General features: G+C 43.2%; 1 protein-coding gene across 7 annotated transcripts in view; it reads left to right on the forward strand.

The window, feature by feature from the left end:
* The window catches only part of cntnap5a (contactin associated protein family member 5a), a 243,768-nt gene that overhangs the window by 114,183 nt on the left and 102,821 nt on the right, over positions 1 to 26,764 (forward strand). For all 7 annotated transcript variants that reach the window (XM_075480316.1, XM_075480317.1, XM_075480321.1 and 4 more), the window contains 3 exons: positions 4,001 to 4,268; positions 21,086 to 21,229; positions 21,312 to 21,471. In XM_075480316.1, the coding sequence (XP_075336431.1) occupies positions 4,001 to 4,268; positions 21,086 to 21,229; positions 21,312 to 21,471 (572 nt within the window). The remainder of the gene's footprint in view (positions 1 to 4,000; positions 4,269 to 21,085; positions 21,230 to 21,311; positions 21,472 to 26,764) is intronic.

Raw genomic sequence — 26,764 nt, forward strand, 5'->3', positions numbered from 1 at the left:
CTTTTATATCATTATTATAGCTTCATGTTGTTGTGTTCTACGGCCCTTTTATATCATTATTATAGCTTCATGTTGTTGTGTTCTACAGCCCTTTTATATCATTATTATAGCTTCATGTTGTTGTGTTCTACGGCCCTTTTATATCATTATTATAGCTTCATGTTGTTGTGTTCTACGGCCCTTTTATATCATTATTATAGCTCCATGTTGTTGTGTTCTACAGCCCTTTTATATCATTATTATAGCTTCATGTTGTTGTGTTCTACGGCCCTTTTATATCATTATTATAGCTTCATGTTGTTGTGTTCTACAGCCCTTTTATATCATTATTATAGCTTCATGTTGTTGTGTTCTACGGCCCTTTTATATCATTATTATAGCTTCATGTTGTTGTGTTCTACGGCCCTTTTATATCATTATTATAGCTCCATGTTGTTGTGTTCTACGGCCCTTTTATATCATTATTATAGCTCCATGTTGATGTGTTCTACGGCCCTTTTATATCATTATTATAGCTCCATGTTGTTGTGTTCTACGGCCCTTTTATATCATTATTATAGCTTCATGTTGTTGTGTTCTACAGCCCTTTTATATCATTATTATAGCTTTATGTTGTTGTGTTCTACAGCCCTTTTATGTCATTATTATAGCTTCATGTTGTTGTGTTCTACGGCCCTTTTATATCATTATTATAGCTCCATGTTGTTGTGTTCTACGGCCCTTTTATATCATTATTATAGCTCCATGTTGTTGTGTTCTACGGCCCTTTTATATCATTATTATAGCTCCATGTTGATGTGTTCTACGGCCCTTTTATATCATTATTATAGCTCCATGTTGATGTGTTCTACGGCCCTTTTATATCATTATTATAGCTTTATGTTGTTGTGTTCTACAGCCCTTTTATATCATTATTATAGCTTTATGTTGTTGTGTTCTACGGCCCTTTAATGTCATTATTATAGCTCCATGTTGTTGTGTTTTACGGCCCTTTTATATCATTATTATAGCTTCATGTTGTTGTGTTCTACGGCCCTTTTATGTCATTATTATAGCTTCATGTTGTTGTATTCTACGGCCCTTTTATGTCATTATTATAGCTTCATGTTGTTGTGTTCTACGGCCCTTTAATGTCATTATTATAGCTTCATGTTGTTGTGTTCTACGGCCCTTTTATGTCATTATTATAGCTTCATGTTGTTGTATTCTACGGCCCTTTTATGTCATTATTATAGCTTCATGTTGTTGTGTTCTACGGCCCTTTTATGTCATTATTATAGCTTCATGTTGTTGTGTTCTACGGCCCTTTTATGTCATTATTATAGCTTCATGTTGTTGTGTTCTACAGCCCTTTTATATCATTATTATAGCTTCATGTTGTTGTATTCTACGGCCCTTTTATGTCATTATTATAGCTTCATGTTGTTGTGTTCTACAGCCCTTTTATATCATTATTATAGCTTCATGTTGTTGTGTTCTACAGCCCTTTTATATCATTATTATAGCTTCATGTTGTTGTGTTCTACGGCCCTTTTATGTCATTATTATAGCTTCATGTTGTTGTGTTCTACGGCCCTTTTATATCATTATTATAGCTTCATGTTGTTGTGTTCTACGGCCCTTTTATATCATTATTATAGCTTCATGTTGTTGTGTTCTACGGCCCTTTTATATCATTATTATAGCTTCATGTTGTTGTGTTCTACGGCCCTTTTATATCATTATTATAGCTTCATGTTGTTGTGTTCTACAGCCCTTTTATATCATTATTATAGCTTCATGTTGTTGTGTTCTACAGCCCTTTTATATCATTATTATAGCTTCATGTTGTTGTGTTCTACAGCCCTTTTATATCATTATTATAGCTTCATGTTGTTGTGTTCTACGGCCCTTTTATATCATTATTATAGCTTCATGTTGTTGTGTTCTACAGCCCTTTTATATCATTATTATAGCTTCATGTTGTTGTGTTCTACGGCCCTTTTATATCATTATTATAGCTTCATGTTGTTGTGTTCTACAGCCCTTTTATATCATTATTATAGCTTCATGTTGTTGTGTTCTACGGCCCTTTAATGTCATTATTATAGCTCCATGTTGTTGTGTTTTACGGCCCTTTTATATCATTATTATAGCTTCATGTTGTTGTGTTCTACAGCCCTTTTATATCATTATTATAGCTTCATGTTGTTGTGTTCTACGGCCCTTTTATGTCATTATTATAGCTTCATGTTGTTGTATTCTACGGCCCTTTTATGTCATTATTATAGCTTCATGTTGTTGTGTTCTACGGCCCTTTAATGTCATTATTATAGCTTCATGTTGTTGTGTTCTACGGCCCTTTTATGTCATTATTATAGCTTCATGTTGTTGTATTCTACCGCCCTTTTATGTCATTATTATAGCTCCATGTTGTTGTGTTCTACGGCCCTTTTATGTCATTATTATAGCTTCATGTTGTTGTATTCTATGGCCCTTTTATGTCATTATTATAGCTTCATGTTGTTGTGTTCTACAGCCCTTTTATGTCATTATTATAGCTTCATGTTGTTGTGTTCTACAGCCCTTTTATGTCATTATTATAGCTTCATGTTGTTGTGTTCTACAGCCCTTTTATGTCATTATTATAGCTTCATGTTGTTGTGTTCTACAGCCCTTTTATGTCATTATTATAGCTTCATGTTGTTGTGTTCTACGGCCCTTTTATATCATTATTATAGCTTCATGTTGTTGTGTTCTACGGCCCTTTTATATCATTATTATAGCTTCATGTTGTTGTGTTCTACGGCCCTTTTATATCATTATTATAGCTTCATGTTGTTGTGTTCTACAGCCCTTTTATATCATTATTATAGCTTCATGTTGTTGTGTTCTACGGCCCTTTTATATCATTATTATAGCTTCATGTTGTTGTGTTCTACAGCCCTTTTATATCATTATTATAGCTTCATGTTGTTGTGTTCTACGGCCCTTTTATATCATTATTATAGCTTCATGTTGTTGTGTTCTACGGCCCTTTTATATCATTATTATAGCTTCATGTTGTTGTGTTCTACAGCCCTTTTATATCATTATTATAGCTTCATGTTGTTGTGTTCTACGGCCCTTTTATATCATTATTATAGCTTCATGTTGTTGTGTTCTACAGCCCTTTTATATCATTATTATAGCTTCATGTTGTTGTGTTCTACGGCCCTTTTATATCATTATTATAGCTTCATGTTGTTGTGTTCTACAGCCCTTTTATATCATTATTATAGCTTCATGTTGTTGTGTTCTACAGCCCTTTTATATCATTATTATAGCTTTATGTTGTTGTGTTCTACAGCCCTTTTATATCATTATTATAGCTTCATGTTGTTGTGTTCTACAGCCCTTTTATATCATTATTATAGCTTTATGTTGTTGTGTTCTACAGCCCTTTTATATCATTATTATAGCTCCATGTTGTTGTGTTCTACAGCCCTTTTATGTCATTATTATAGCTTCATGTTGTTGTATTCTACGGCCCTTTAATGTCATTATTATAGCTTCATGTTGTTGTGTTCTACAGCCCTTTTATATCATTATTATAGCTTTATGTTGTTGTGTTCTACAGCCCTTTTATATCATTATTATAGCTTTATGTTGTTGTGTTCTACAGCCCTTTTATATCATTATTATAGCTCCATGTTGTTGTGTTCTACGGCCCTTTAATGTCATTATTATAGCTTCATGTTGTTGTGTTCCACAACCCTTTTATATCATTATTATAGCTTCATGTTGTTGTGTTCTACGGCCCTTTAATGTCATTATTATAGCTCCATATTCACAAATCGTTGCTGTTATTGACAGGTAATTCAGCTTCATTAATATTTAGCTCGCGGTCAGAATAAGGTCACTGTTTGTGTGCATCAACATGACATTTCCAGACGCGCCGCTGTGAGTTTCCCTCGACAGCAGCCTCTCTCCCACGTCGCCTGTAAATCTGCATCTCCTTTCTCCTCCTCCCGTCCTCCAGGGCAACGTGACCTTCTCGTGTTCGCAGCACCAGGTGGTGGCCTGCACCTTTCTGAGCAGCAGCAGCAGCTTCCTGTCGCTGCCGTCAGCTGCGCCCACCGCGGGGGAATTCTCCGTCGGCTTCCAGTTCAGGACCTGGAACCCCGACGGGCTGCTGCTCTCCGTGCAGCTCAGCCCGAGCCCACAGAAGCTGGAGCTGCTGATCAGCAACAGCTGGCTGCATCTGACCCTGCACAGCGCCGGGCGGCAGAGAACAGAAGTCTCTGCAGGTGAGTCCACACCAGTTCTTACTCCTCCGTCTTACAGCATCTGTGACTCAGTTTGAAACATATTCAGCTGGAATAGTGGGAATGATGTCCTCAGATCAGGTCTGATTAGGGATGGGAATTGATGAGATTTTTACGATTCCAATTCCATTTTCGATTCTGCTTAACGATTCGGTTCTTTGTCGGTTCCCTTATCGATTCTCATTTGGAGAAAAAGGACAACAAACCGGTCGATTAGCATCAACTTTGTTTAGTTTAGAAGTAACACGAGTCGTGACCTCACAAACCCAACAACGGTGAGGTCCACATTGGTCTATCCTGGCCTGGGTAATTTAACTCTTCCTGCTCTGGTGAAAGGAGAAGCTGGAGGTAGAGGTGAACTGGGGGTAGCACCACCAGCCTCTGGCTCTGAGCCAGTCAGGCTCTGTCTCTCATGATTTCATCTAAATGTAATGCCTGAGAAGGCTTTCATTTAACCTTAACCGTTACTAACAGCAGCTTTTACAATCAGGCAAATGGTGCTAACATGATAGGCAGTGTTTGTTTGTTAGTTAGTTACCTGCAGTGTTAGCCGAGGACATGCTAACGTTGCTAACGTTGCTAACGTTGCTGGGTTCAGATTCACCAACGTTAGTCCGGAGCGGATCGAAAACGCGACATTCATTCATAGTTATTGCATGTTGGTAGTATTTCCTCCCTTTGGTGAAATATTCACTTTGCAAGTTGCCCTGTTGTCGTCTTTTTTAGGGATGTGTAACCAAACTTTCCAGCGTTTGTACCGCTTGGGCGCCATGTTTACTGTTGGCTGCTGGCTGCGCTGGACTCGCCACGCAACGCTGCGTGGTGACGTCATTCGCGCCCACTGGAATCGATAAGGGAATCGTTTGCCAAATTGGCAAATGATTCCAAGGAATTGAAACACTGGGAACCGGTTCTCAACAAGAACCGGTTCTCGATTCCCATCCCTAGGTCTGAGTGTCCCTCACACCATGAATCGTTGAACTCTTTGTTATTTTCATTCCTCTGTAACGTTCTTCTGTGGCTCCTGGTTGTCTTGAATGTCCACATAATGATTTAAATTCATTTAGAGCCTCTTTTCCCTGGCCTTCCACGAGCTGAAATGGAGTTTTACCTTGGCTTGCTCCTTTTATTGTTACTGTTTTTGTTATTCTTATTGCTATTTTATTGATGACTCTCTTAATATGTGATACAGTTGCTATTGGGAAGCACTTTGGTCAGCTGAGGTTGTTTTAATGTGCCGTATAAATCGATTTTGAATTGAATTGAATTGAATTAGAGCCCTTAATCATTGTTTCTTATTAGGGCAACGATTAAAATGTTTAATCTAACTAATCACATGATTTCCCTGATTAATCACGATTAATCTCATTTGTACGCAGAATCCAAAAATGAATCCAAAAGTAGCGTATAGCTTTTAGCATTTAGCTTTATTTTAAATGTGCTGCCATATGAATGAAAGTGCCATAACATTTGTTGTGCAAACACACTTTTAACATCAGCATCTTTCTGTAGTTTTTATGTAGAAGCCTCGCTCCACTGTCTGTTTCCTTGAATGACTTGCTGCTATCAGTTGTGTGTTTTGCCTTTAAGTGATATTTTAGACTGGAACTACTACGCTGAGAAGACAATTCAACTTGGCTGTAAATGCAGGAGTTTTTTTTTTAACATTTATTTTGAAATGCGTGCTTTTATGTTGAAACAAGTAAAACAGGAAGTAGCGCCGGTTAGCTCCGTTAGCTCAGTTAGCTTCACACCTGTAGCGGTGATGTTAGCTGCTAGTTTATCTTTATTTTATTACTCCATGATTCGTGGTGTTTGCTGTAACTGTGTGAATGTGATGCATTCAACAGACTTTTACAATAATAAAAACCTGCGTTAATGAGCGATAAAATATTTATCGTGCTTAAATAATTAACGAGTTAACGAGATAATAACGAGTTAACTCGCCCAGCCCTATTTTTTATGCGGCAGAGCAGACCATTCTTGCCTCCCCTTGTGTTTCTGTTAATCATTTCCCAGCCGTACGTATCTTTAGAAATCTTTAGCTTGAAGGTTATTGTTTAATTAATTTGTTTAAAGGACATGGAGTCTCTTTGTTTGAAGAACTGAGGATTAACCCTTTTTCTTCTCCTTTCTTTGAACCGCACATCTAATTCAGACGGAAGGAAGTCGCTGTTACCTGCAGCCAGATATTAAATCAGGATGTTTTAGCTTCCCCGTCACCTGTGACCATCATTTTAATGTGCTTTTTACCTGCTGATTATTCATTTTCTTTGTCATAAATAGGATTCTATCCAAGGGCATATTGGGAGAATCTATCTGCTTTGTCCCACCTGTATGGGATATATATACATATATATATATAATACATCTAATCATGCAACCATTGATCTGAGCTGGCTTCCCACTAATATATTTTTAAATTGGATAAACCTGAGATTATTTCCCTTTTTGAGCATAAAAGTATTTTCAGCCGATCTGGGTTTGTTTTAGCAAAAGAATCATCAGCTCACATTTAAACTCATAATTATGAGGAATTAACAGTAAGAAGCTGAAACATTTAGGTCTGAGCTGAGTTGGTCTGAGCTGAGTTAGTCTGAGCTGAGTTAGTCTGAGCTGGGTTAGTCTGAGCTGGGTTAGTCTGAGCTGAGTTAGTCTGAGCTGGGTTAGTCTGAGCTGGGTTAGTCTGAGCTGAGTTAGTCTGAGCTGAGTTAGTCTGAGCTGAGTTAGTGTGAGCTGGGTTGGTTTGAGCTTTGTTGGTTTGAGTTGAGTTAGTCTGAGCTGAGTTAGTCTGAGCTGAGTTAGTCTGAGCTGGGTTAGTCTGAGCTGGGTTAGTCTGAGCTGAGTTAGTCTGAGCTGAGTTAGTCTGAGCTGGGTTATTTTGAGCTGGGTTAGTCTGAGCTGGGTTAGTCTGAGCTGAGTTAGTTTGAGCTGTTAGTCTGAGCTGAGTTAGTCTGAGCTGGGTTAGTTTGAGCTGGGTTAGTTTGAGCTGAGTTAGTTTGAGCTGTTAGTCTGAGCTGAGTTAGTCTGAGCTGGGTTATTTTGAGCTGGGTTAGTCTGAGCTGGATTAGTCTGAGCTGAGTTAGTTTGAGCTGTTAGTCTGAGCTGAGTTAGTCTGAGCTGGGTTAGTTTGAGCTGGGTTAGTCTGAGCTGGGTTAGTCTGAGCTGAGTTAGTTTGAGCTGGGTTAGTTTGAGCTGAGTTAGTCTGAGCTGAGTTAGTTTGAGCTGTTAGTCTGAGCTGAGTTAGTTTGAGCTGGGTTAGTTTGAGCTGAGTTAGTCTGAGCTGAGTTAGTTTGAGCTGTTAGTCTGAGCTGAGTTAGTCTGAGCTGAGTTAGTCTGAGCTGGGTTAGTCTGAGCTGGGTTAGTTTGAGCTGAGTTAGTTTGAGCTGAGTTAGTCTGAGCTGAGTTAGTCTGAGCTGAGTTAGTGTGAGCTGAGTTAGTGTGAGCTGGGTTGGTTTGAGCTTTGTTGGTTTGAGTTGAGTTAGTCTGAGCTGAGTTAGTCTGAGCTGAGTTAGTCTGAGCTGGGTTAGTTTGAGCTGAGTTAGTTTGAGCTGAGTTAGTCTGAGCTGAGTTAGTCTGAGCTGAGTTAGTTTGAGCTGTTAGTCTGAGCTGAGTTAGTCTGAGCTGAGTTAGTCTGAGCTGGGTTAGTTTGAGCTGGGTTAGTCTGAGCTGGGTTAGTCTGAGCTGAGTTAGTTTGAGCTGAGTTAGTTTGAGCTGAGTTAGTCTGAGCTGAGTTAGTCTGAGCTGAGTTAGTCTGAGCTGGGTTAGTTTGAGCTGAGTTAGTCTGAGCTGGGTTAGTTTGAGCTGAGTTAGTCTGAGCTGAGTTAGTCTGAGCTTGGTTAGTCTGAGCTGAGTTAGTCTGAGCTGAGTTAGTCTGAGCTGGGTTAGTCTGAGCTGGGTTAGTCTGAGCTGAGTTAGTCTGAGCTGGGTTAGTTTGAGCTGGGTTAGTCTGAGCTGAGTTAGTCTGAGCTGAGTTAGTCTGAGCTGGGTTAGTCTGAGCTGAGTTAGTCTGAGCTGAGTTAGTTTGAGCTGGGTTAGTCTGAGCTGGGTTAGTCTGAGCTGAGTTAGTCTGAGCTGAGTTAGTCTGAGCTGAGTTAGTCTGAGCTGGGTTAGTCTGAGCTGGGTTAGTTTGAGCTGAGTTAGTTTGAGCTGAGTTAGTTTGAGCTGAGTTAGTCTGAGCTGAGTTAGTCTGAGCTGGGTTAGTCTGAGCTGAGTTAGTTTGAGCTGAGTTAGTCTGAGCTGGGTTAGTCTGAGCTGAGTTAGTCTGAGCTGGGTTAGTCTGAGCTGAGTTAGTCTGAGCTGGGTTAGTCTGAGCTGAGTTAGTCTGAGCTGGGTTAGTTTGAGCTGAGTTATTCTGAGCTGAGTTAGTCTGAGCTGGGTTAGTCTGAGCTGAGTTAGTCTGAGCTGAGTTAGTCTGAGCTGGGTTAGTCTGAGCTGGGTTAGTCTGAGCTGAGTTAGTCTGAGCTGAGTTAGTCTGAGCTGGGTTAGTCTGAGCTGGGTTAGTCTGAGCTGAGTTAGTCTGAGCTGGGTTAGTCTGAGCTGAGTTAGTCTGAGCTGGGTTAGTCTGAGCTGAGTTAGTCTGAGCTGGGTTAGTCTGAGCTGAGTTAGTCTGAGCTGAGTTAGTCTGAGCTGGGTTAGTCTGAGCTGGGTTAGTCTGAGCTGAGTTAGTCTGAGCTGGGTTATTTTGAGCTGAGTTAGTTTGAGCTGGGTTAGTCTGAGCTGAGTTAGTCTGAGCTGGGTTAGTCTGAGCTGAGTTAGTCTGAGCTGGGTTATTTTGAGCTGAGTTAGTCTGAGCTGGGTTAGTCTGAGCTGAGTTAGTCTGAGCTGGGTTAGTCTGAGCTGAGTTAGTCTGAGCTGAGTTAGTCTGAGCTGAGTTAGTCTGAGCTGGGTTAGTTTGAGCTGAGTTAGTCTGAGCTGGGTTAGTTTGAGCTGAGTTAGTCTGAGCTGGGTTATTTTGAGCTGAGTTAGTCTGAGCTGGGTTAGTCTGAGCTGAGTTAGTCTGAGCTGAGTTAGTCTGAGCTGGGTTAGTTTGAGCTGGGTTAGTCTGAGCTGAGTTAGTGTGAGCTGGGTTAGTCTGAGCTGAGTTAGTTTGAGCTGAGTTAGTCTGAGCTGAGTTAGTCTGAGCTGAGTTAGTTTGAGCTGGGTTAGTCTGAGCTGAGTTAGTCTGAGCTGGGTTATTTTGAGCTGAGTTAGTCTGAGCTGGGTTAGTCTGAGCTGAGTTAGTCTGAGCTGAGTTAGTCTGAGCTGGGTTATTTTGAGCTGAGTTAGTCTGAGCTGGGTTAGTCTGAGCTGGGTTAGTCTGAGCTGGGTTAGTTTGAGCTGAGTTAGTCTGAGCTGAGTTAGTCTGAGCTGAGTTAGTCTGAGCTGGGTTATTTTGAGCTGAGTTAGTCTGAGCTGAGTTAGTCTGAGCTGGGTTAGTCTGAGCTGAGTTAGTTTGAGCTGAGTTAGTCTGAGCTGTGTTAGTGTGAGCTGAGTTAGTCTGAGCTGGGTTAGTTTGAGCTGAGTTAGTCTGAGCTGAGTTAGTCTGAGCTGAGTTAGTCTGAGCTGGGTTAGTTTGAGCTGAGTTAGTCTGAGCTGAGTTAGTCTGAGCTGGGTTAGTCTGAGCTGAGTTAGTCTGAGCTGGGTTAGTTTGAGCTGGGTTAGTCTGAGCTGAGTTAGTTTGAGCTGAGTTAGTCTGAGCTGAGTTAGTGTGAGCTGAGTTAGTCTGAGCTGGGTTAGTCTGAGCTGAGTTAGTCTGAGCTGGGTTAGTTTGAGCTGAGTTAGTCTGAGCTGAGTTAGTCTGAGCTGAGTTAGTCTGAGCTGAGTTAGTCTGAGCTGAGTTAGTCTGAGCTGGGTTAGTCTGAGCTGAGTTAGTCTGAGCTGGGTTAGTTTGAGCTGGGTTAGTCTGAGCTGAGTTAGTTTGAGCTGAGTTAGTCTGAGCTGAGTTAGTCTGAGCTGGGTTAGTCTGAGCTGGGTTAGTTTGAGCTGAGTTAGTCTGAGCTGGGTTAGTTTGAGCTGAGTTAGTCTGAGCTGGGTTATTTTGAGCTGAGTTAGTCTGAGCTGGGTTAGTCTGAGCTGAGTTAGTCTGAGCTGAGTTAGTCTGAGCTGGGTTAGTCTGAGCTGGGTTAGTTTGAGCTGGGTTAGTCTGAGCTGAGTTAGTGTGAGCTGGGTTAGTCTGAGCTGAGTTAGTTTGAGCTGAGTTAGTCTGAGCTGAGTTAGTCTGAGCTGAGTTAGTTTGAGCTGGGTTAGTCTGAGCTGAGTTAGTCTGAGCTGGGTTATTTTGAGCTGAGTTAGTCTGAGCTGGGTTAGTCTGAGCTGAGTTAGTCTGAGCTGAGTTAGTCTGAGCTGGGTTATTTTGAGCTGAGTTAGTCTTAGCTGGGTTAGTCTGAGCTGTGTTAGTGTGAGCTGAGTTAGTCTGAGCTGAGTTAGTCTGAGCTGGGTTAGTTTGAGCTGGGTTAGTCTGAGCTGAGTTAGTCTGAGCTGAGTTAGTCTGAGCTGGGTTAGTCTGAGCTGGGTTAGTTTGAGCTGAGTTAGTTTGAGCTGAGTTAGTTTGAGCTGAGTTAGTCTGAGCTGAGTTAGTCTGAGCTGGGTTAGTCTGAGCTGAGTTAGTTTGAGCTGAGTTAGTCTGAGCTGGGTTAGTCTGAGCTGAGTTAGTCTGAGCTGGGTTAGTCTGAGCTGAGTTAGTCTGAGCTGGGTTAGTCTGAGCTGAGTTAGTCTGAGCTGGGTTAGTTTGAGCTGAGTTATTCTGAGCTGAGTTAGTCTGAGCTGGGTTAGTCTGAGCTGAGTTAGTCTGAGCTGAGTTAGTCTGAGCTGGGTTAGTCTGAGCTGGGTTAGTCTGAGCTGAGTTAGTCTGAGCTGGGTTAGTCTGAGCTGAGTTAGTCTGAGCTGAGTTAGTCTGAGCTGGGTTATTTTGAGCTGAGTTAGTCTTAGCTGGGTTAGTCTGAGCTGTGTTAGTGTGAGCTGAGTTAGTCTGAGCTGAGTTAGTCTGAGCTGGGTTAGTTTGAGCTGGGTTAGTCTGAGCTGAGTTAGTCTGAGCTGAGTTAGTTTGAGCTGGGTTAGTCTGAGCTGAGTTAGTCTGAGCTGAGTTAGTCTGAGCTGGGTTAGTTTGAGCTGAGTTAGTCTGAGCTGAGTTAGTCTGAGCTGAGTTAGTCTGAGCTGGGTTAGTTTGAGCTGAGTTAGTCTGAGCTGAGTTAGTTTGAGCTGAGTTAGTCTGAGCTGGGTTAGTCTGAGCTGAGTTAGTTTGAGCTGAGTTAGTCTGAGCTGAGTTAGTTTGAGCTGAGTTAGTCTGAGCTGGGTTAGTCTGAGCTGAGTTAGTCTGAGCTGAGTTAGTCTGAGCTGGGTTAGTCTGAGCTGAGTTAGTCTGAGCTGAGTTAGTCTGAGCTGGGTTAGTTTGAGCTGAGTTAGTCTGAGCTGAGTTAGTGTGAGCTGAGTTAGTGTGAGCTGGGTTGGTTTGAGCTTTGTTGGTTTGAGTTGAGTTAGTCTGAGCTGAGTTAGTCTGAGCTGAGTTAGTCTGAGCTGAGTTAGTCTGAGCTGGGTTAGTTTGAGCTGAGTTAGTCTGAGCTGAGTTAGTCTGAGCTGAGTTAGTCTGAGCTGAGTTAGTCTGAGCTGAGTTAGTCTGAGCTGAGTTAGTCTGAGCTGAGTTAGTCTGAGCTGAGTTAGTCTGAGCTGAGTTAGTCTGAGCTGGGTTAGTTTGAGCTGGGTTAGTCTGAGCTGGGTTAGTCTGAGCTGAGTTAGTTTGAGCTGAGTTAGTTTGAGCTGAGTTAGTCTGAGCTGAGTTAGTCTGAGCTGGGTTAGTTTGAGCTGAGTTAGTCTGAGCTGAGTTAGTCTGAGCTTGGTTAGTCTGAGCTGAGTTAGTCTGAGCTGAGTTAGTCTGAGCTGGGTTAGTCTGAGCTGGGTTAGTCTGAGCTGAGTTAGTCTGAGCTGGGTTAGTCTGAGCTGGGTTAGTCTGAGCTGAGTTAGTCTGAGCTGAGTTAGTCTGAGCTGGGTTAGTTTGAGCTGGGTTAGTCTGAGCTGAGTTAGTCTGAGCTGGGTTAGTCTGAGCTGGGTTAGTCTGAGCTGAGTTAGTCTGAGCTGGGTTAGTCTGAGCTGAGTTAGTCTGAGCTGGGTTAGTTTGAGCTGAGTTATTCTGAGCTGAGTTAGTCTGAGCTGGGTTAGTCTGAGCTGAGTTAGTCTGAGCTGAGTTAGTCTGAGCTGGGTTAGTCTGAGCTGGGTTAGTCTGAGCTGAGTTAGTCTGAGCTGAGTTAGTCTGAGCTGAGTTAGTCTGAGCTGGGTTAGTCTGAGCTGAGTTAGTCTGAGCTGGGTTAGTCTGAGCTGAGTTAGTCTGAGCTGAGTTAGTCTGAGCTGAGTTAGTCTGAGCTGGGTTAGTCTGAGCTGGGTTAGTCTGAGCTGAGTTAGTCTGAGCTGGGTTATTTTGAGCTGAGTTAGTTTGAGCTGGGTTAGTCTGAGCTGAGTTAGTCTGAGCTGGGTTAGTCTGAGCTGAGTTAGTCTGAGCTGGGTTATTTTGAGCTGAGTTAGTCTGAGCTGGGTTAGTCTGAGCTGAGTTAGTCTGAGCTGAGTTAGTCTGAGCTGGGTTAGTCTGAGCTGAGTTAGTCTGAGCTGAGTTAGTCTGAGCTGAGTTAGTCTGAGCTGGGTTAGTTTGAGCTGAGTTAGTCTGAGCTGGGTTAGTTTGAGCTGAGTTAGTCTGAGCTGGGTTATTTTGAGCTGAGTTAGTCTGAGCTGGGTTAGTCTGAGCTGAGTTAGTCTGAGCTGAGTTAGTCTGAGCTGGGTTAGTTTGAGCTGGGTTAGTCTGAGCTGAGTTAGTGTGAGCTGGGTTAGTCTGAGCTGAGTTAGTTTGAGCTGAGTTAGTCTGAGCTGAGTTAGTCTGAGCTGAGTTAGTTTGAGCTGAGTTAGTCTGAGCTGAGTTAGTCTGAGCTGGGTTATTTTGAGCTGAGTTAGTCTGAGCTGGGTTAGTCTGAGCTGAGTTAGTCTGAGCTGAGTTAGTCTGAGCTGGGTTATTTTGAGCTGAGTTAGTCTGAGCTGGGTTAGTCTGAGCTTGGTTAGTTTGAGCTGAGTTAGTCTGAGCTGAGTTAGTCTGAGCTGGGTTATTTTGAGCTGAGTTAGTCTGAGCTGAGTTAGTCTGAGCTGGGTTAGTCTGAGCTGAGTTAGTTTGAGCTGAGTTAGTCTGAGCTGTGTTAGTGTGAGCTGAGTTAGTCTGAGCTGAGTTAGTCTGAGCTGGGTTAGTTTGAGCTGGGTTAGTCTGAGCTGAGTTAGTTTGAGCTGGGTTAGTCTGAGCTGAGTTAGTCTGAGCTGAGTTAGTCTGAGCTGGGTTAGTTTGAGCTGAGTTAGTCTGAGCTGAGTTAGTCTGAGCTGAGTTAGTCTGAGCTGAGTTAGTCTGAGCTGAGTTAGTCTGAGCTGGGTTAGTCTGAGCTGGGTTAGTCTGAGCTGGGTTAGTTTGAGCTGGGTTAGTCTGAGCTGAGTTAGTTTGAGCTGAGTTAGTCTGAGCTGAGTTAGTCTGAGCTGGGTTAGTCTGAGCTGGGTTAGTTTGAGCTGAGTTAGTCTGAGCTGGGTTAGTTTGAGCTGAGTTAGTCTGAGCTGGGTTATTTTGAGCTGAGTTAGTCTGAGCTGGGTTAGTCTGAGCTGAGTTAGTCTGAGCTGGGTTAGTTTGAGCTGGGTTAGTCTGAGCTGAGTTAGTGTGAGCTGGGTTAGTCTGAGCTGAGTTAGTCTGAGCTGAGTTAGTCTGAGCTGAGTTAGTCTGAGCTGAGTTAGTCTGAGCTGGGTTAGTTTGAGCTGAGTTAGTCTGAGCTGAGTTAGTCTGAGCTGAGTTAGTCTGAGCTGGGTTAGTTTGAGCTGAGTTAGTCTGAGCTGAGTTAGTTTGAGCTGAGTTAGTCTGAGCTGGGTTAGTCTGAGCTGAGTTAGTTTGAGCTGAGTTAGTCTGAGCTGAGTTAGTTTGAGCTGAGTTAGTCTGAGCTGGGTTAGTGTGAGCTGAGTTAGTCTGAGCTGAGTTAGTCTGAGCTGAGTTAGTCTGAGCTGAGTTAGTCTGAGCTGGGTTAGTCTGAGCTGAGTTAGTCTGAGCTGAGTTAGTCTGAGCTGGGTTAGTTTGAGCTGAGTTAGTTTGAGCTGGGTTAGTTTGAGCTGAGTTAGTTTGAGCTGGGTTAGTCTGAGCTGAGTTAGTTTGAGCTGAGTTAGTTTGAGCTGAGTTAGTCTGAGCTGAGTTAGTCTGAGCTGAGTTAGTCTGAGCTGAGTTAGTCTGAGCTGGGTTAGTCTGAGCTGAGTTAGTTTGAGCTGAGTTAGTTTGAGCTGAGTTAGTTTGAGCTGAGTTAGTCTGAGCTGAGTTAGTCTGAGCTGAGTTAGTCTGAGCTGAGTTAGTTTGAGCTGAGTTAGTCTGAGCTGGGTTAGTTTGAGCTGAGTTAGTTTGAGCTGAGTTAGTCTGAGCTGAGTTAGTCTGAGCTGAGTTAGTCTGAGCTGGGTTAGTCTGAGCTGAGTTAGTTTGAGCTGAGTTAGTCTGAGCTGAGTTAGTCTGAGCTGGGTTAGTTTGAGCTGAGTTAGTTTGAGCTGGGTTAGTTTGAGCTGGGTTAGTCTGAGCTGAGTTAGTTTGAGCTGAGTTAGTCTGAGCTGAGTTAGTCTGAGCTGGGTTAGTCTGAGCTGGGTTAGTTTGAGCTGAGTTAGTTTGAGCTGGGAGTGGGATCTCCTTTCACGGACGTCTGAGCAGAAGATGTTTCACTGAGTGGAAGTTTACAGTTTTACTGCAGGGTTGCAGTTAGTTTGTGCTCTAACAAAGAGACCGGGGAGCCTTTAAAGTCTATTTAAAGATACCTAAAACCTTAGAGCTGAGAGGATGGGCTTCCTTTTTCACATCTGAATCCTGAATCTCAGACCTGAAATCAAACTTCACCTCTGCGTGAGCTTGTTTGGGGGAGTCGGCCTTCCAGGAGCTGCCGGTCTGCAGGGAAATATAGACGGAGAGGACGACCGAGTTCCCTTTAATGTGATTTACCCGGAGCTGCATTAGTTCGCCCGTCTGCTGCAGGACGCTGCGTCCTCTCCTGGAAAGTAAAAGTTTCCCTGCAGATGGATTCAGAGACGGGGGAACCTGAGCTCGCTCTGATGTGATGCAGCGCCACATCATTTGTCAATTATTTTCATCAGGATTCCTCGGGTGGGTTTTTGGAGGTCACGGATGAAATTATTATCGAGCTGAAGCTCTGATAGCATCTTGGTTGCAAGTTCCAGCGGCTTAGAGGAGCTTCATCATATCAAACCCCCCCCCGGGTGTTCTGCGTGAGTCTGCCTGATCCTGAATGGAGGCGCGGCTCCGACGTGGGGGGTAAATTCCTTAATTACAGCAGGATGTCGATGTTATCCTGCTGGGGGGGGATGCAGCCGGAGATGTGTCGGATCTGCTGAAACACGACCAAACGCTGAGATTCAAGCAGAGCACTGCAAAAAATAGGGGTCTTCAAACAAGATAAAATTGAACAAAGGCAGTTTTGTGAACAAACATTTGTCATATGCTTAAAATCCAAGAAATAAAGTGTGTTTTCAGATATTTTCTGTGTGACTCTTGAATCAAGCATGTTGAGTTTGTTATTGAATCTTAAAACAAGATTTATTTTGATGAGACTTTGGAGGAGAAACGTAATACATCTTATTTTAAGTGTTAATCGTCTCATTTTATGATTCCCTGCCTGTTTGAGACAAAAAAAAGTAAAATTTAGCTTGATATAAGATTATACTGTTAAGTTGAAGACTTGAAATAAGAAATTAATTCTTAAAACAAGAATAAATATCTAGCACTTCTAAATGTAAGGTTTTTTTTCTTGGTAAGAACGAAATAATTTGCAGTGAGCACACTGGACTCGCAGCAGATGAATGTGACTCTGAAGACTCGGGGGCGCTCCAAGTAGAAATGCAAACCTGCTGCCGGTAGCCTCGGAGCTGTAACACCGACAGCTCTGCGTCAGGAGTGGAGAGGCAGATATTTCTGTTGCAACATTCTGCCAGAGATATGAAAAATGTCATTTTCACCTTTTTCTCCTGTGAAGTTATGAAAGAACCACAAACGGCAATATCGTCTGAGATCATTAAAGCGAGCCCCGGGCTGCGAGTGCTGTTACATTTCGGGTCTAAATTCAACCTCTGCTTTCAGTTTTTATCAAACTGATTCTTTTCCAGTTTGATAGACAAACTTTTACAGTTTTATATAGTTTTATATAGCGCTTTTCCAAATGCTCAAAGACGCTTTACATAAGGAACAAACAGAAAGCAGAGGCAAAAACAAGACATTATAAACAAAAAGACAAGAGAAAAACACTGTTACAGACTTTAGGCACATGGGGGGGGGGACACTCAGGTGTTGTAGGTGATTTTGAACAGGTGGGTTTTGAGCTGGCTTTTGAATGAGGGGAGTGTATCGGAGTTCCGGATGGCGGGGGGCAGAGAGTTCCAAAGGGTGGGGGCAGCGATGGAGAACGCTCTGTCCCCAAGGGTGCGGTACCTGGTCTTGGTGATGGGAGTGAGGAGGTTTGCATCAGAGGAGCGGAGATGTCGAGTGGGGCAGTAGGGGTGGAGGAGGTTTGTAAGGTGTGGAGGTGCAAGGTTATTGAGGGCTTTGTAGGTGATGAGAAGGATCTTGAAGTTGATTCGCTGTTTTATTGGAAGCCAGTGAAGTTGATGAAGGATGGGAGTGAGTGAGCAGGTATATACGCAGGTATACCTACTTATTTGTCAGTCAGCATTGCGTATACACACTTCTAAATCCCCCCTGGTGCGGCCGGTACTCGCTGCCAGCGCCTTCACTGATTACACCGGTTCATTTTAGGCACGAGGACTGGTGAGATAATCAGAGGCAAAGTGGGGCGGGAGATGTGCTGGCCACCTCTGGAACACGATTGGACAACTCAGGTGCCAGGCATGTCTCTTAGAAAGATGCGCGATGCGAATGAGAAACGCGGCATCTTTGAAATGAGTGTGAGGCGTAGAGAGTGTGTGAAGCTACTGTCGGAGTGAACCTACTTTCCTGGAATTCATTATTTTGAGTTAAGTTTTAATGTGATTTCCAAATGGTTTTTTAAAGACACTGCACATTTAGAGAAGAGATTTTGCTGCCAATTGTTACACTGTATGTTTAGGCTAAAGTTGTGAAAGTGCTACGTTAGCATGAAGCTATGTAGCACTATGAAGTGGTACCTTGAGTTAGAGGGTCCCGACATACAAGTTTTTTAAAGTTAGGAGCCGTTATTTCATTGATTACTTTTTTTTTTTTTTTTTGCTTCGATTTGCGAGCAGAAATTTAAGTTATTTATTCAACTTGTTATGAAGCTTCAGGAACTCCGCCGCTAGTGGGCTTGGTGAGTGAATCCGGCCGGCATCCCGCCTCCTACTCGTTCACTTGAAAAGCATCTGTTTTGTTTTGGGCTCACATTTGTGCACTTGTTTAGCCAAACTTTCAAAGTCCGTTGGGAAGAAACACCCTGAAAAAATGCAACTGGTCGTGCGGCTGCAGAAACATTCTGTAAGGCAGGATTAACCAAACCTCCTTGGACAGGTTTTTATTAAAACGCGCTGCAGATGAAAGTGAGGAAAGCGGCGAATAAGCCAAACGTCAGTGAAGATGATTAAGTTTCTTTTTTTTAAGTTGCAAACCTCCTCCGCCAGCATCCTCTGCCAGTCCTGGCGTCTGATCTCCAAGATAAATACACTTTATAAAACCAGCGTATTTCTTTATATTCTCTTTTATTATATATCGTATTATGTTCTCCTACAATGTTTGTTATTTAAGAATAAATTTAAGCCATCACAAAAAAGATTACTACTGACAGATTTTTGGGTAAACTAAACAGAGCACTCTATCTAAAACGGAGCATTTTTCTGGACTTCTTAAAAAAGGGTCAAAATTGAGAGTAGACCCACTTCTCCAGGGACCACTGCACCACTGGGACACACGGACACGGCGTTACTACATCCAAAGCTAGCTTTAGCTTTAGCTAGCTGAGCTTTAGCTCATTTCAGAATGTGGTCATCATATGTGAGGTGTGGCTAAAACCTTCCAGATTGGTCCTGGAGGAAGCAGCTCTGAAACGTTGTTAGATGGAGCTAACTGTTACAGAGGTGTGCTAGCATCAGAGGTGTGCTAGCATCAGAGGTGTGCTAGCATCAGAGGTGTGTTAGCATCAGAGGTGTGCTAGCATCAGAGGTGTGCTAGCATCAGAGGTGTGTTAGCATCAGAGGTGTGCTAGCATCAGAGGTGTGCTAGCATCAGAGGTGTGTTAGCATCAGAGATGTGTTAGCATCAGAGGTGTGCTAGCATCAGAGGTTTGCTAGCATCAGAGGTTTGCTAGCATCAGAGGTGTGTTAGCATCAGAGGTGTGCTAGCATCAGAGGTGTGTTAGCATCAGAGGTGTGCTAGCATCAGAGGTGTGTTAGCATCAGAGGTGTGCTAGCATCAGAGGTGTGCTAGCATCAGAGGTGTGTTAGCATCAGAGGTGTGCTTGCATCAGAGGTGTGTTAGCAGCAGAGGTGTGTTAGCATCAGAGGTGTGTTAGCATCAGAGGTATGTTAGCATCAGAGGTGTGCTAGCATCAGAGGTGTGTTAGCATCAGAGGTGTGCTTCAGTCTGAGCCACATTTATCTGTCTGAGTGACAGGAATACAGTCAGAGCTCAGCGTGGGAGGGAGAGTTTTAATGTGCAGCTTCTGAGAGCTCCAGAACTCTGGCAGCTTTTATAGAACTGAGACAATCCAAAGTGTCGAAGGAAAGTAAAAATATATGTGAAAAAGGAGCGTTCAGAAAAAAACCCGTGTGGGAGGGAAACTGGGCCGAATTTCACTGTTATTCAGGAGTTCCACATTTTATTAAAGATGTTCTGAAGACACAGAATGCGTGTTGATTTGCTGATGTTTGATGTTCAGTTCTGACCCATAATGTTCTGTTCTGACCCGTTCTGACCCGCACTGTGCCTGTTCTGACCGGTTCTGACCCGTGATGTTCTGTTCTGACCCGCACTGTGCCTGTTCTGACCCGTTCTGTGCCTGTTCTGACCCGTTCTGAACCGTGATGTTCTGTTCTGACCCGTTCTGTGCCTGTTCTGACCCGTTCTGTGCCTGTTCTGACCGGTTCTGAACCGTGATGTTCTGTTCTGACCCGTTCTGTGCCTGTTCTGACCCGTTCTGACCCGCACTGTGCCTGTTCTGACCGGTTCTGACCCGTGATGTTCTGTTCTGACCCGTTCTGACCCGCACTGTGCCTGTTCTGTGCCTGTTCTGACCCGTTCTGACCCGTGATGTTCTGTTCTGACCCGTTCTGACCCGCACTGTTCCTGTTCTGACCGGTTCTGACCCATAATGTTCTGTTCTGACCCGCACTGTGCCTGTTCTGACCCGTTCTGTGCCTGTTCTGACCGGTTCTGAACCGTGATGTTCTGTTCTGACCCGTTCTGTGCCTGTTCTGACCCGTTCTGACCCGCACTGTGCCTGTTCTGACCGGTTCTGACCCGTGATGTTCTGTTCTGACCCGTTCTGACCCGCACTGTGCCTGTTCTGTGCCTGTTCTGTGCCTGTTCTGTGCCTGTTCTGACCCGTTCTGACCCGTGATGTTCAGTTCTGACCCGTTCTGACCCGTTCTGTGCCTGTTCTGACCCGTTCTGACCCGCACTGTGCCTGTTCTGACCCGCACTGTGCCTGTTCTGACCTGTTCTGTGCCTGTTCTGACCCGTTCTGACCCGCACTGTGCCTGTTCTGACCCGTTCTGTGCCTGTTCTGACCCGTTCGGACCCGCACTGTGCCTGCTCTGACCCGTTCGGACCCGCACTGTGCCTGTTCTGACCGGTTCTGACCCATTCTGTTCTGTTCTGACCCGTTCTGACTCGTTCTGACCGGTTCTGACCGGTTCTGACCGGTTCTGACCCATTCTGACCCGTTCTATTCTGTTCTGACCCGTGATGTTCTGTTCTGACCCGTTCTGACCCGCACTGTGCCTGTTCTGACCCGTTCTGACCCGTACTGTGCCTGTTCTGACCCGTTCTGACCCGTTCTGACCCGTTCTGTGCCTGTTCTGACCCGTTCTGACCCGTTCTGACCCGCACTGTGCCTGTTCTGACTCGTTCTGACCGGTTCTGACCCATTGTGACCCGTTCTGACCCGTTCTGACCCGCACTGTGCCTGTTCTGACCGGTTCTGACCGGTTCTGACCCATTCTGTTCTGTTCTGACCCGTTCTGTTCTGTTCTGACCCGTTCTGACCGGTTCTGACCCGTTCTGACCCGTGACTGTTCTGTTCTGACCCGTTCTGACCCGTGACTGTTCTGTTCTGACCCGTTCTGACCCGTGATGTTCTGTTCTGACCCGTGCTGTTCTGTTCTGACCCGTTCTATTCTGTTCTGACCCGTGATGTTCTGTTCTGACCCGTTCTGACCCGCACTGTGCCTGTTCTGACCGGTTCTGACCGGTTCTGACCCATTCTGTTCTGTTCTGACCCGTTCTATTCTGTTCTGACCCGTGATGTTCTGTTCTGACCCGTTCTGACCCGCACTGTGCCTTTTCTGACCGGTTCTGACCTGTTCTGTTCTGACCCGTTCTGTTCTGACCCGTTCTGTTCTGACCCGTTCTGACTGGTTCTAACCCGTGACTGTTCTGTTCTGACCCGTTCTGACCGGTTCTGACCCGTGATGTTCTGACCCGTGATGTTCTGTTCTGACCCGTTCTGACCCGTTCTAACCCGTGACTGTTCTGTTCTGACCCGTTCTGACCCGTGATGTTCTGTTCTGACCCGTTCTGACCCGTTCTAACCCGTGATGTTCTGTTCTGAACGGTTCTGACCCGTTCTGACCCGTGTTCTGCCTGTTCTCAGGTCGCAGAGTGAACGACGGGCTGTGGCACTCGGTGGGCCTGAGCACCGGGGACCTGCAGGTCGCTCTGACCCTGGACGGAGAGCCGTCCTCCAGCATGGAGCTCTGGGAGCGAGTGGAGTCCAGAAGCAGCTTCTACTTCGGGGGTGAGTCAGTCTGAACCTGCGTTTTACCGTCTTTCTCCCCAAAGAGAGCAAAGAGAGTAAAGTTTGGGTCGTTTCCACGCAGGCTGCCGCCCCAGGGACTGCCTGGGCCAGACTCCGGCCTTCCAGGGCTGCATGCAGCTCATATTCATCAACAACCAGCTGGTCAACCTCAGCCTGGTGCAGCAAGGGATTCTGGGAAACTACAACCAGCTCCAGTTTGACACCTGCAACATGAAGGACAGGTAACACACTCCGACTGTCGTGTCTGTGCCTGATTTAATTATTATTTTTGACAATTTTTTTCGAATTTCAAACAAAAAAACTCCTTAATTTCTGAAAAGAGACATTTTTGTCTCCTTTTAAAACGACCTAAAACATCATATATTAATATTTTTTTCATAAATCTTTTATTCCACTTCAGTTCTGATCATGAACACCGGTTTTCAATTATTTTCAAAAAATGAACCCTTTAATTACCAGTGTATATGAGGTAAACACCAATTTCTATTAAAAACACACAAAAACTGCTGTATGCAGTGCAAAGTGAAATATTCTATGGGGGGTTATTAGGTCTGGGATATGTCATTGATGAGCTACAACATCAGTTTTTACAGCTTTTTAGTTTTTCTGCAGTGGCAGATTACAGAAACGGCTCCCATAGACATCCATTATAATGAATACAGCATTAATCATAAATCAGACACAGCAAAAAAATAAAAAAAAATCCCTAAAAATCCATGTTGTTGCTGATCATTGACATATCCCAGACCAGAATTATCCCCGCTCAACAATTCCACTTTGCATTCTATATATAGAAAATATAGCAGTTTGTGGGGTTTGTTGTTTTGTTTTACAGAAATTGGCGTTTACGTCATATAAACCAATATTTAAAGGGTTAAATATTTTAAAATAATTGAAAACTTGGTAGTTATGATCAGAACTGAAGTGGAATAAAAGATCTATGAAAAAAAAAGCGGAAAAAAATATTAACACAATGTTTTTAAGTTGTTTTTAAAGGGGACAGAAATGAAGTTGTGTTCGAGGGTTAATTGTCTTTGGAAAGTTTCCCCGCGGAGCTGACATGCAGCGTCTCATTTGACTGATGATTGTCAGGCGCTCTGCGAGCTGGCAGCACAACTCGCCGTGCACTCGCCGTGCCCTCGCTGTTCATTTGCAGCCTGTTGTCTGCAGAGCAGCCTGAAAGTCACTGACGTCCTGTCCTGTCGAGACAAACAAGCCGACCGGATCCTCCAATTAAGCTGCAGCAGAGAGTCGGCGGCGCCTTCTATGCTAACGAGCTGCTCCCGACCGTCCTGGGCGGCGTGCTCGCCCTCATTATCCTGCACAGCTGTGGGCCCCGGCAGCCCGGCGAGCTCCACGTTTAGAAGAACCCAGCAAACATGCAAACTGACACTTCTCCCGGTGTCTGCCCCAGGGAGAATCCTCCTTTGTCTGACTTCAGACTGCCTGCTTTCCTGCACAGATTGCTCGCAGTCGGAGGGTCTGCAAACACAGCGGCGGCGGCGGCGGTCTGTCATGTCGGCGGGTAAAGGGCCGCGGAACGACACGGGGAGATGTTTTCCAAGCTGCACAGCAGTGGTTTTTGTTGAGTTTTCATCACATCTGATGCATCACTGAGCTGTTAGACACAGAGTGGAATGTGGGTTCTTTCAGCTGATGATTCCTCTCTGACTGAAGAGGTTTCCTCTCTGGGGCATCAGCACAGTGTGTAACTCTGAGGATGACTGGTCTCTGTGCCTGCAGCCCGAGGGAACGCAGAGGTTGGCTTTTATAGCAGGTTTACGTCCTTTAAAGAAGGCGGCAGCTCCGTGCACACTGGAAAAAAATGCCCCTCCAAAAATAAGTAAAAAAAACAACAAATAAAAGACGTTTTTGCTTGAAATAAGCAAAAAAATCTGCCAATGGAACTAGTGAAAATCGGCTTGTCCAGATTTCTTGAAATAAGATGTGATATTTAGGACTTTTGAGATAAAAGTGGTCTTGAAACTTCAAGTCACAAGAAATCTTGAGTGCATTTCCTTCCTAAACCAAACAGCTAAGAGCAGAACTACACTGGAAAAAAATCAAAGTCTTACCAAGAATATTTGTCTAATTTCTAGTCAAAATATCTCATTACGTTAAGACACAACTGCCTAACAAGCACCATTTCAGCCAGATATAGGGACTTGTTTTAATACAATACATCTGGAATATCTTGTTAAGTGAAAAAGTCTTGAAAACAAATTGTTTTGAGTCACATATCATATGAAACAAGCTTTTTTTCTTCATTTGAAGAGGTTTTTAAGCTAATTTCAAGATCACTTTTAACTCAAAAGTCCTAAATATCACATTTTATTTCAAGAAATCTTGACAAGCCGATTTTCACTAGTTCCATTGGCAGATTTTTTTGCTTATTTCAAGCAAAAACGTCTTTTATTAGTTGGTTTTCTTACTTATTTTTGGAGGGCATTTTTTCCAGTGTAGTGCTGGAGTAAGTGCGGTAAGTTAGGTACCGAGACAAATGGGAAGACAATTTGGGAAAGAAATAAGTGCGTAAGAAGCTGGGAGGAAACAGGTGATGTCCTATGATTAGCACCGACTGTATGAGTCAGTGCAAGGAGGGAACGAAGCCGGACTGAGCTTGTACAGAGTTCCTCTCCTAGCAAATGACAAACAAAAATAGTGCTACATATAGGCTGTTTTACAATCATGCAGACGTTAATATTAGTATAACATCCTAAAAACAAGGAAAACACTGTTCATGCAGATAATACAAATAAAAAGAAAGAAAGACAAAACAAAGGATTGGGCACACGGAAAGAGGGTAAAATAGAACAATAGTAATAATAATAATAATAAAAATAATAATAAAACTAAATCAAATCAAATTTATTTATATAGCACATTTCATGTACAAACAGTTCAAAGTGCTTCACATAAAATTAAAGCATTGCAGCAGGGAGTGGAAGAAGCATTAAGAATACATAAAAGAATATAAAGAGAAACAAATAAAATAATTTAAATGAATTTAAAAACCAGCAACAGTCCAGATAAGTTCAAAGATATCGTGCAGATTTCATGCATAGACACATGAGAACAGAAATGTTTTTAACCTGGATTTAAAAATGTCTCCATTTGGTGAAAGTTTAATCTCAAAACTAGAAAAAGATAGGGGCGGTAAGTTCAAATGAACTGACTTTAATTGGGAAAAATGAAATAATATGTAAACTGACAAAGGGCACAACATAATTAAGACATGACAAGATGCTTGTTAACAATATTAATAAGTGCAGTAAGACTTTCATGTGAGGCTATGAAGTTGGAGAAAATTGGTAGATAGTGACAGGTCATCAATGTATACAAGAAATAATATGGGTCCCAAAATTGAACCTTGTGGGACTCCAAATAGAATCTCAGCTTTCGGTGAATTAGAACCAGCTACTGACACGTATTGCTGTCTATTATTCAAGTAGTTCTTCCTCTTTATGCAGAATAACTCATCATCACAGGCCAAACCCGAGCAGTAAAAACTCCTCTGTGTACTTTACAAGTTTTTTCCAGGTGAAAAACGTCTTTAAAATGACTTGATTTTGGACTATTTTTCCTCACTGAGTGACGGAGAATCTATGAATATTCTAATGTGGGCCGGCACACATCTCCACCCACCAGCAGCTGACTGCAGCTTCCCTGTTTCTGCAACAAGCATCGCACTTATCGAATGTATTTATATCCAGTGTAAAACATCTCAGCAGATTTATTGTGCGACGCACAGTGAGAGCAGCACCGTCGTTGTTTCCATCTGCAGATTAAACCTTCTTAAACCGAATATTCAGCTTGTTTTAAGCTGCAGAAACAAAGATTTTAGATGGGTAATGTAAAGAAGAGCAGAAGCTGATCAGTTTACAGCTGATTTCAGCAGGAATATATGACAATAAATCCTCTGAAAACGCTGTTATGGATACGAATGTTGGCCATTTGAACGCTGCAGATCAGATTCGGGTTGTTCTGCCAACAGAACGAGGAGCGATTACAGAGTCTAACAGCCGCAGGGAAGATCTGCTGCACCCTGAGGCGACGAGTCTTTTGCTGCATGGGCCTGATGCCCTGCCAGCAGGCAGATGTGAGGGGGGGGGGGCAGAACTTTGGTGTAGAAACTCCACCGGGAACAGAACCATTCGTTGTGGGTGTCGGTCACTTCCTGTAGAAGAATCTAACATCCTGCACAAAGCTCCTCATCATGCTGGAAGTCAGCGGCCACTTCTCTGGTCTCCATGATCACAAAACTTTTACCATTAGGCATTAGCAGGCAACACTTTACAATAAGGGTCCCTTAATTAACGTTAGTTAGTGCATTATTAAGCATTAATTAACAGTTTAATCTTGTAGCACCCACAGTCGCAGATATGCAACAAGCTTTTTATTTATTTACATTATTTATTTACATTATATTTTTATTTATATTTTTATTTACATTACCTTATTTGATTTTTTAAATTTACATACATTATTTACATTCATGTGTAATATTTATTTACATTAACAGTTGTCACAGCATCATTTTCTTGGCTCAGTGAATCACACTCTGCTTTGCGGTGCTCTGTTCTAGTTCCTTCTGCTCTCGTTTGGTGTGCTCTGCTTTGTCCACCTTTCACAGCGCTAATGGGAGCTCAGCTCTCCAAATTGTATTATTACAAAATTAATCAGGAAAGCCCACAGCTGCAAATATGCAACATTGCCTAAAATTCCAAAAATGTTGGTTTATTCCCACCCAAAAAGATGCAAGAAGAGCCAAAATGATTTTTTCAATGATTATTCATATGCTTGGGTGCTACAAGGTTAATAATATATAATCAATCACTATTATGTATTACTTAGCATTAGAAAACACATTAATTAATGCATTAGTAAGCAGTTAATTAAAGTTTACCACTCAAAGTTAGTTAATACATTATTAAGCATTAATAAAGGTTGAATAATGTAGTTATTTATCATTGTGTATGCATTGCTCAGCATTAACTAACACATTAGGTTATATATTAGTAAGCCTTTAAAAATCTTCCTAGTAAGCATTTACTAATGGTAAATGCTTTTGGATTCATTTTGGGATTCTGCGTACAAATGCGATTAATCGTGATTAATCAGGGAAATCATGTGATTAATCAGATTAAACCTTGTAATCGTTGCTCAGCCCTAATAAAAACCTGAACCTTTACTTCTGCACTCCAAAGGAAAAGTGTGAATGAATAAATAAACCCAACACAACTACGTTAAGGAGCTCAGTTTCTTCTCAGTTTGACGTCACATGTGCTCCACATTCAGGTCAGAAGCCTTGGTGATGCTCTTTCTGTGATAATCTCTTGTTTTGTTAGGATTCAGTCGCTGCTCTGCGGCTGTTCCGAACATCCCAAAGCGCTCGGTTAGGTTCAGGAAAGCGTCTTGGCTTCTGCTGAAGCAGAAATGTTGCACTGGGTGACCGGTCCGGCTCAGATAAATGTCCTGGCTCAAACAAAAACAATATAAAACAGTTCCCTGTCC

The sequence above is a fragment of the Odontesthes bonariensis genome, chromosome 12 (assembly GCF_027942865.1).
Source record: "Odontesthes bonariensis isolate fOdoBon6 chromosome 12, fOdoBon6.hap1, whole genome shotgun sequence".
In the NCBI taxonomy this organism is placed as follows: domain Eukaryota; kingdom Metazoa; phylum Chordata; class Actinopteri; order Atheriniformes; family Atherinopsidae; genus Odontesthes; species Odontesthes bonariensis.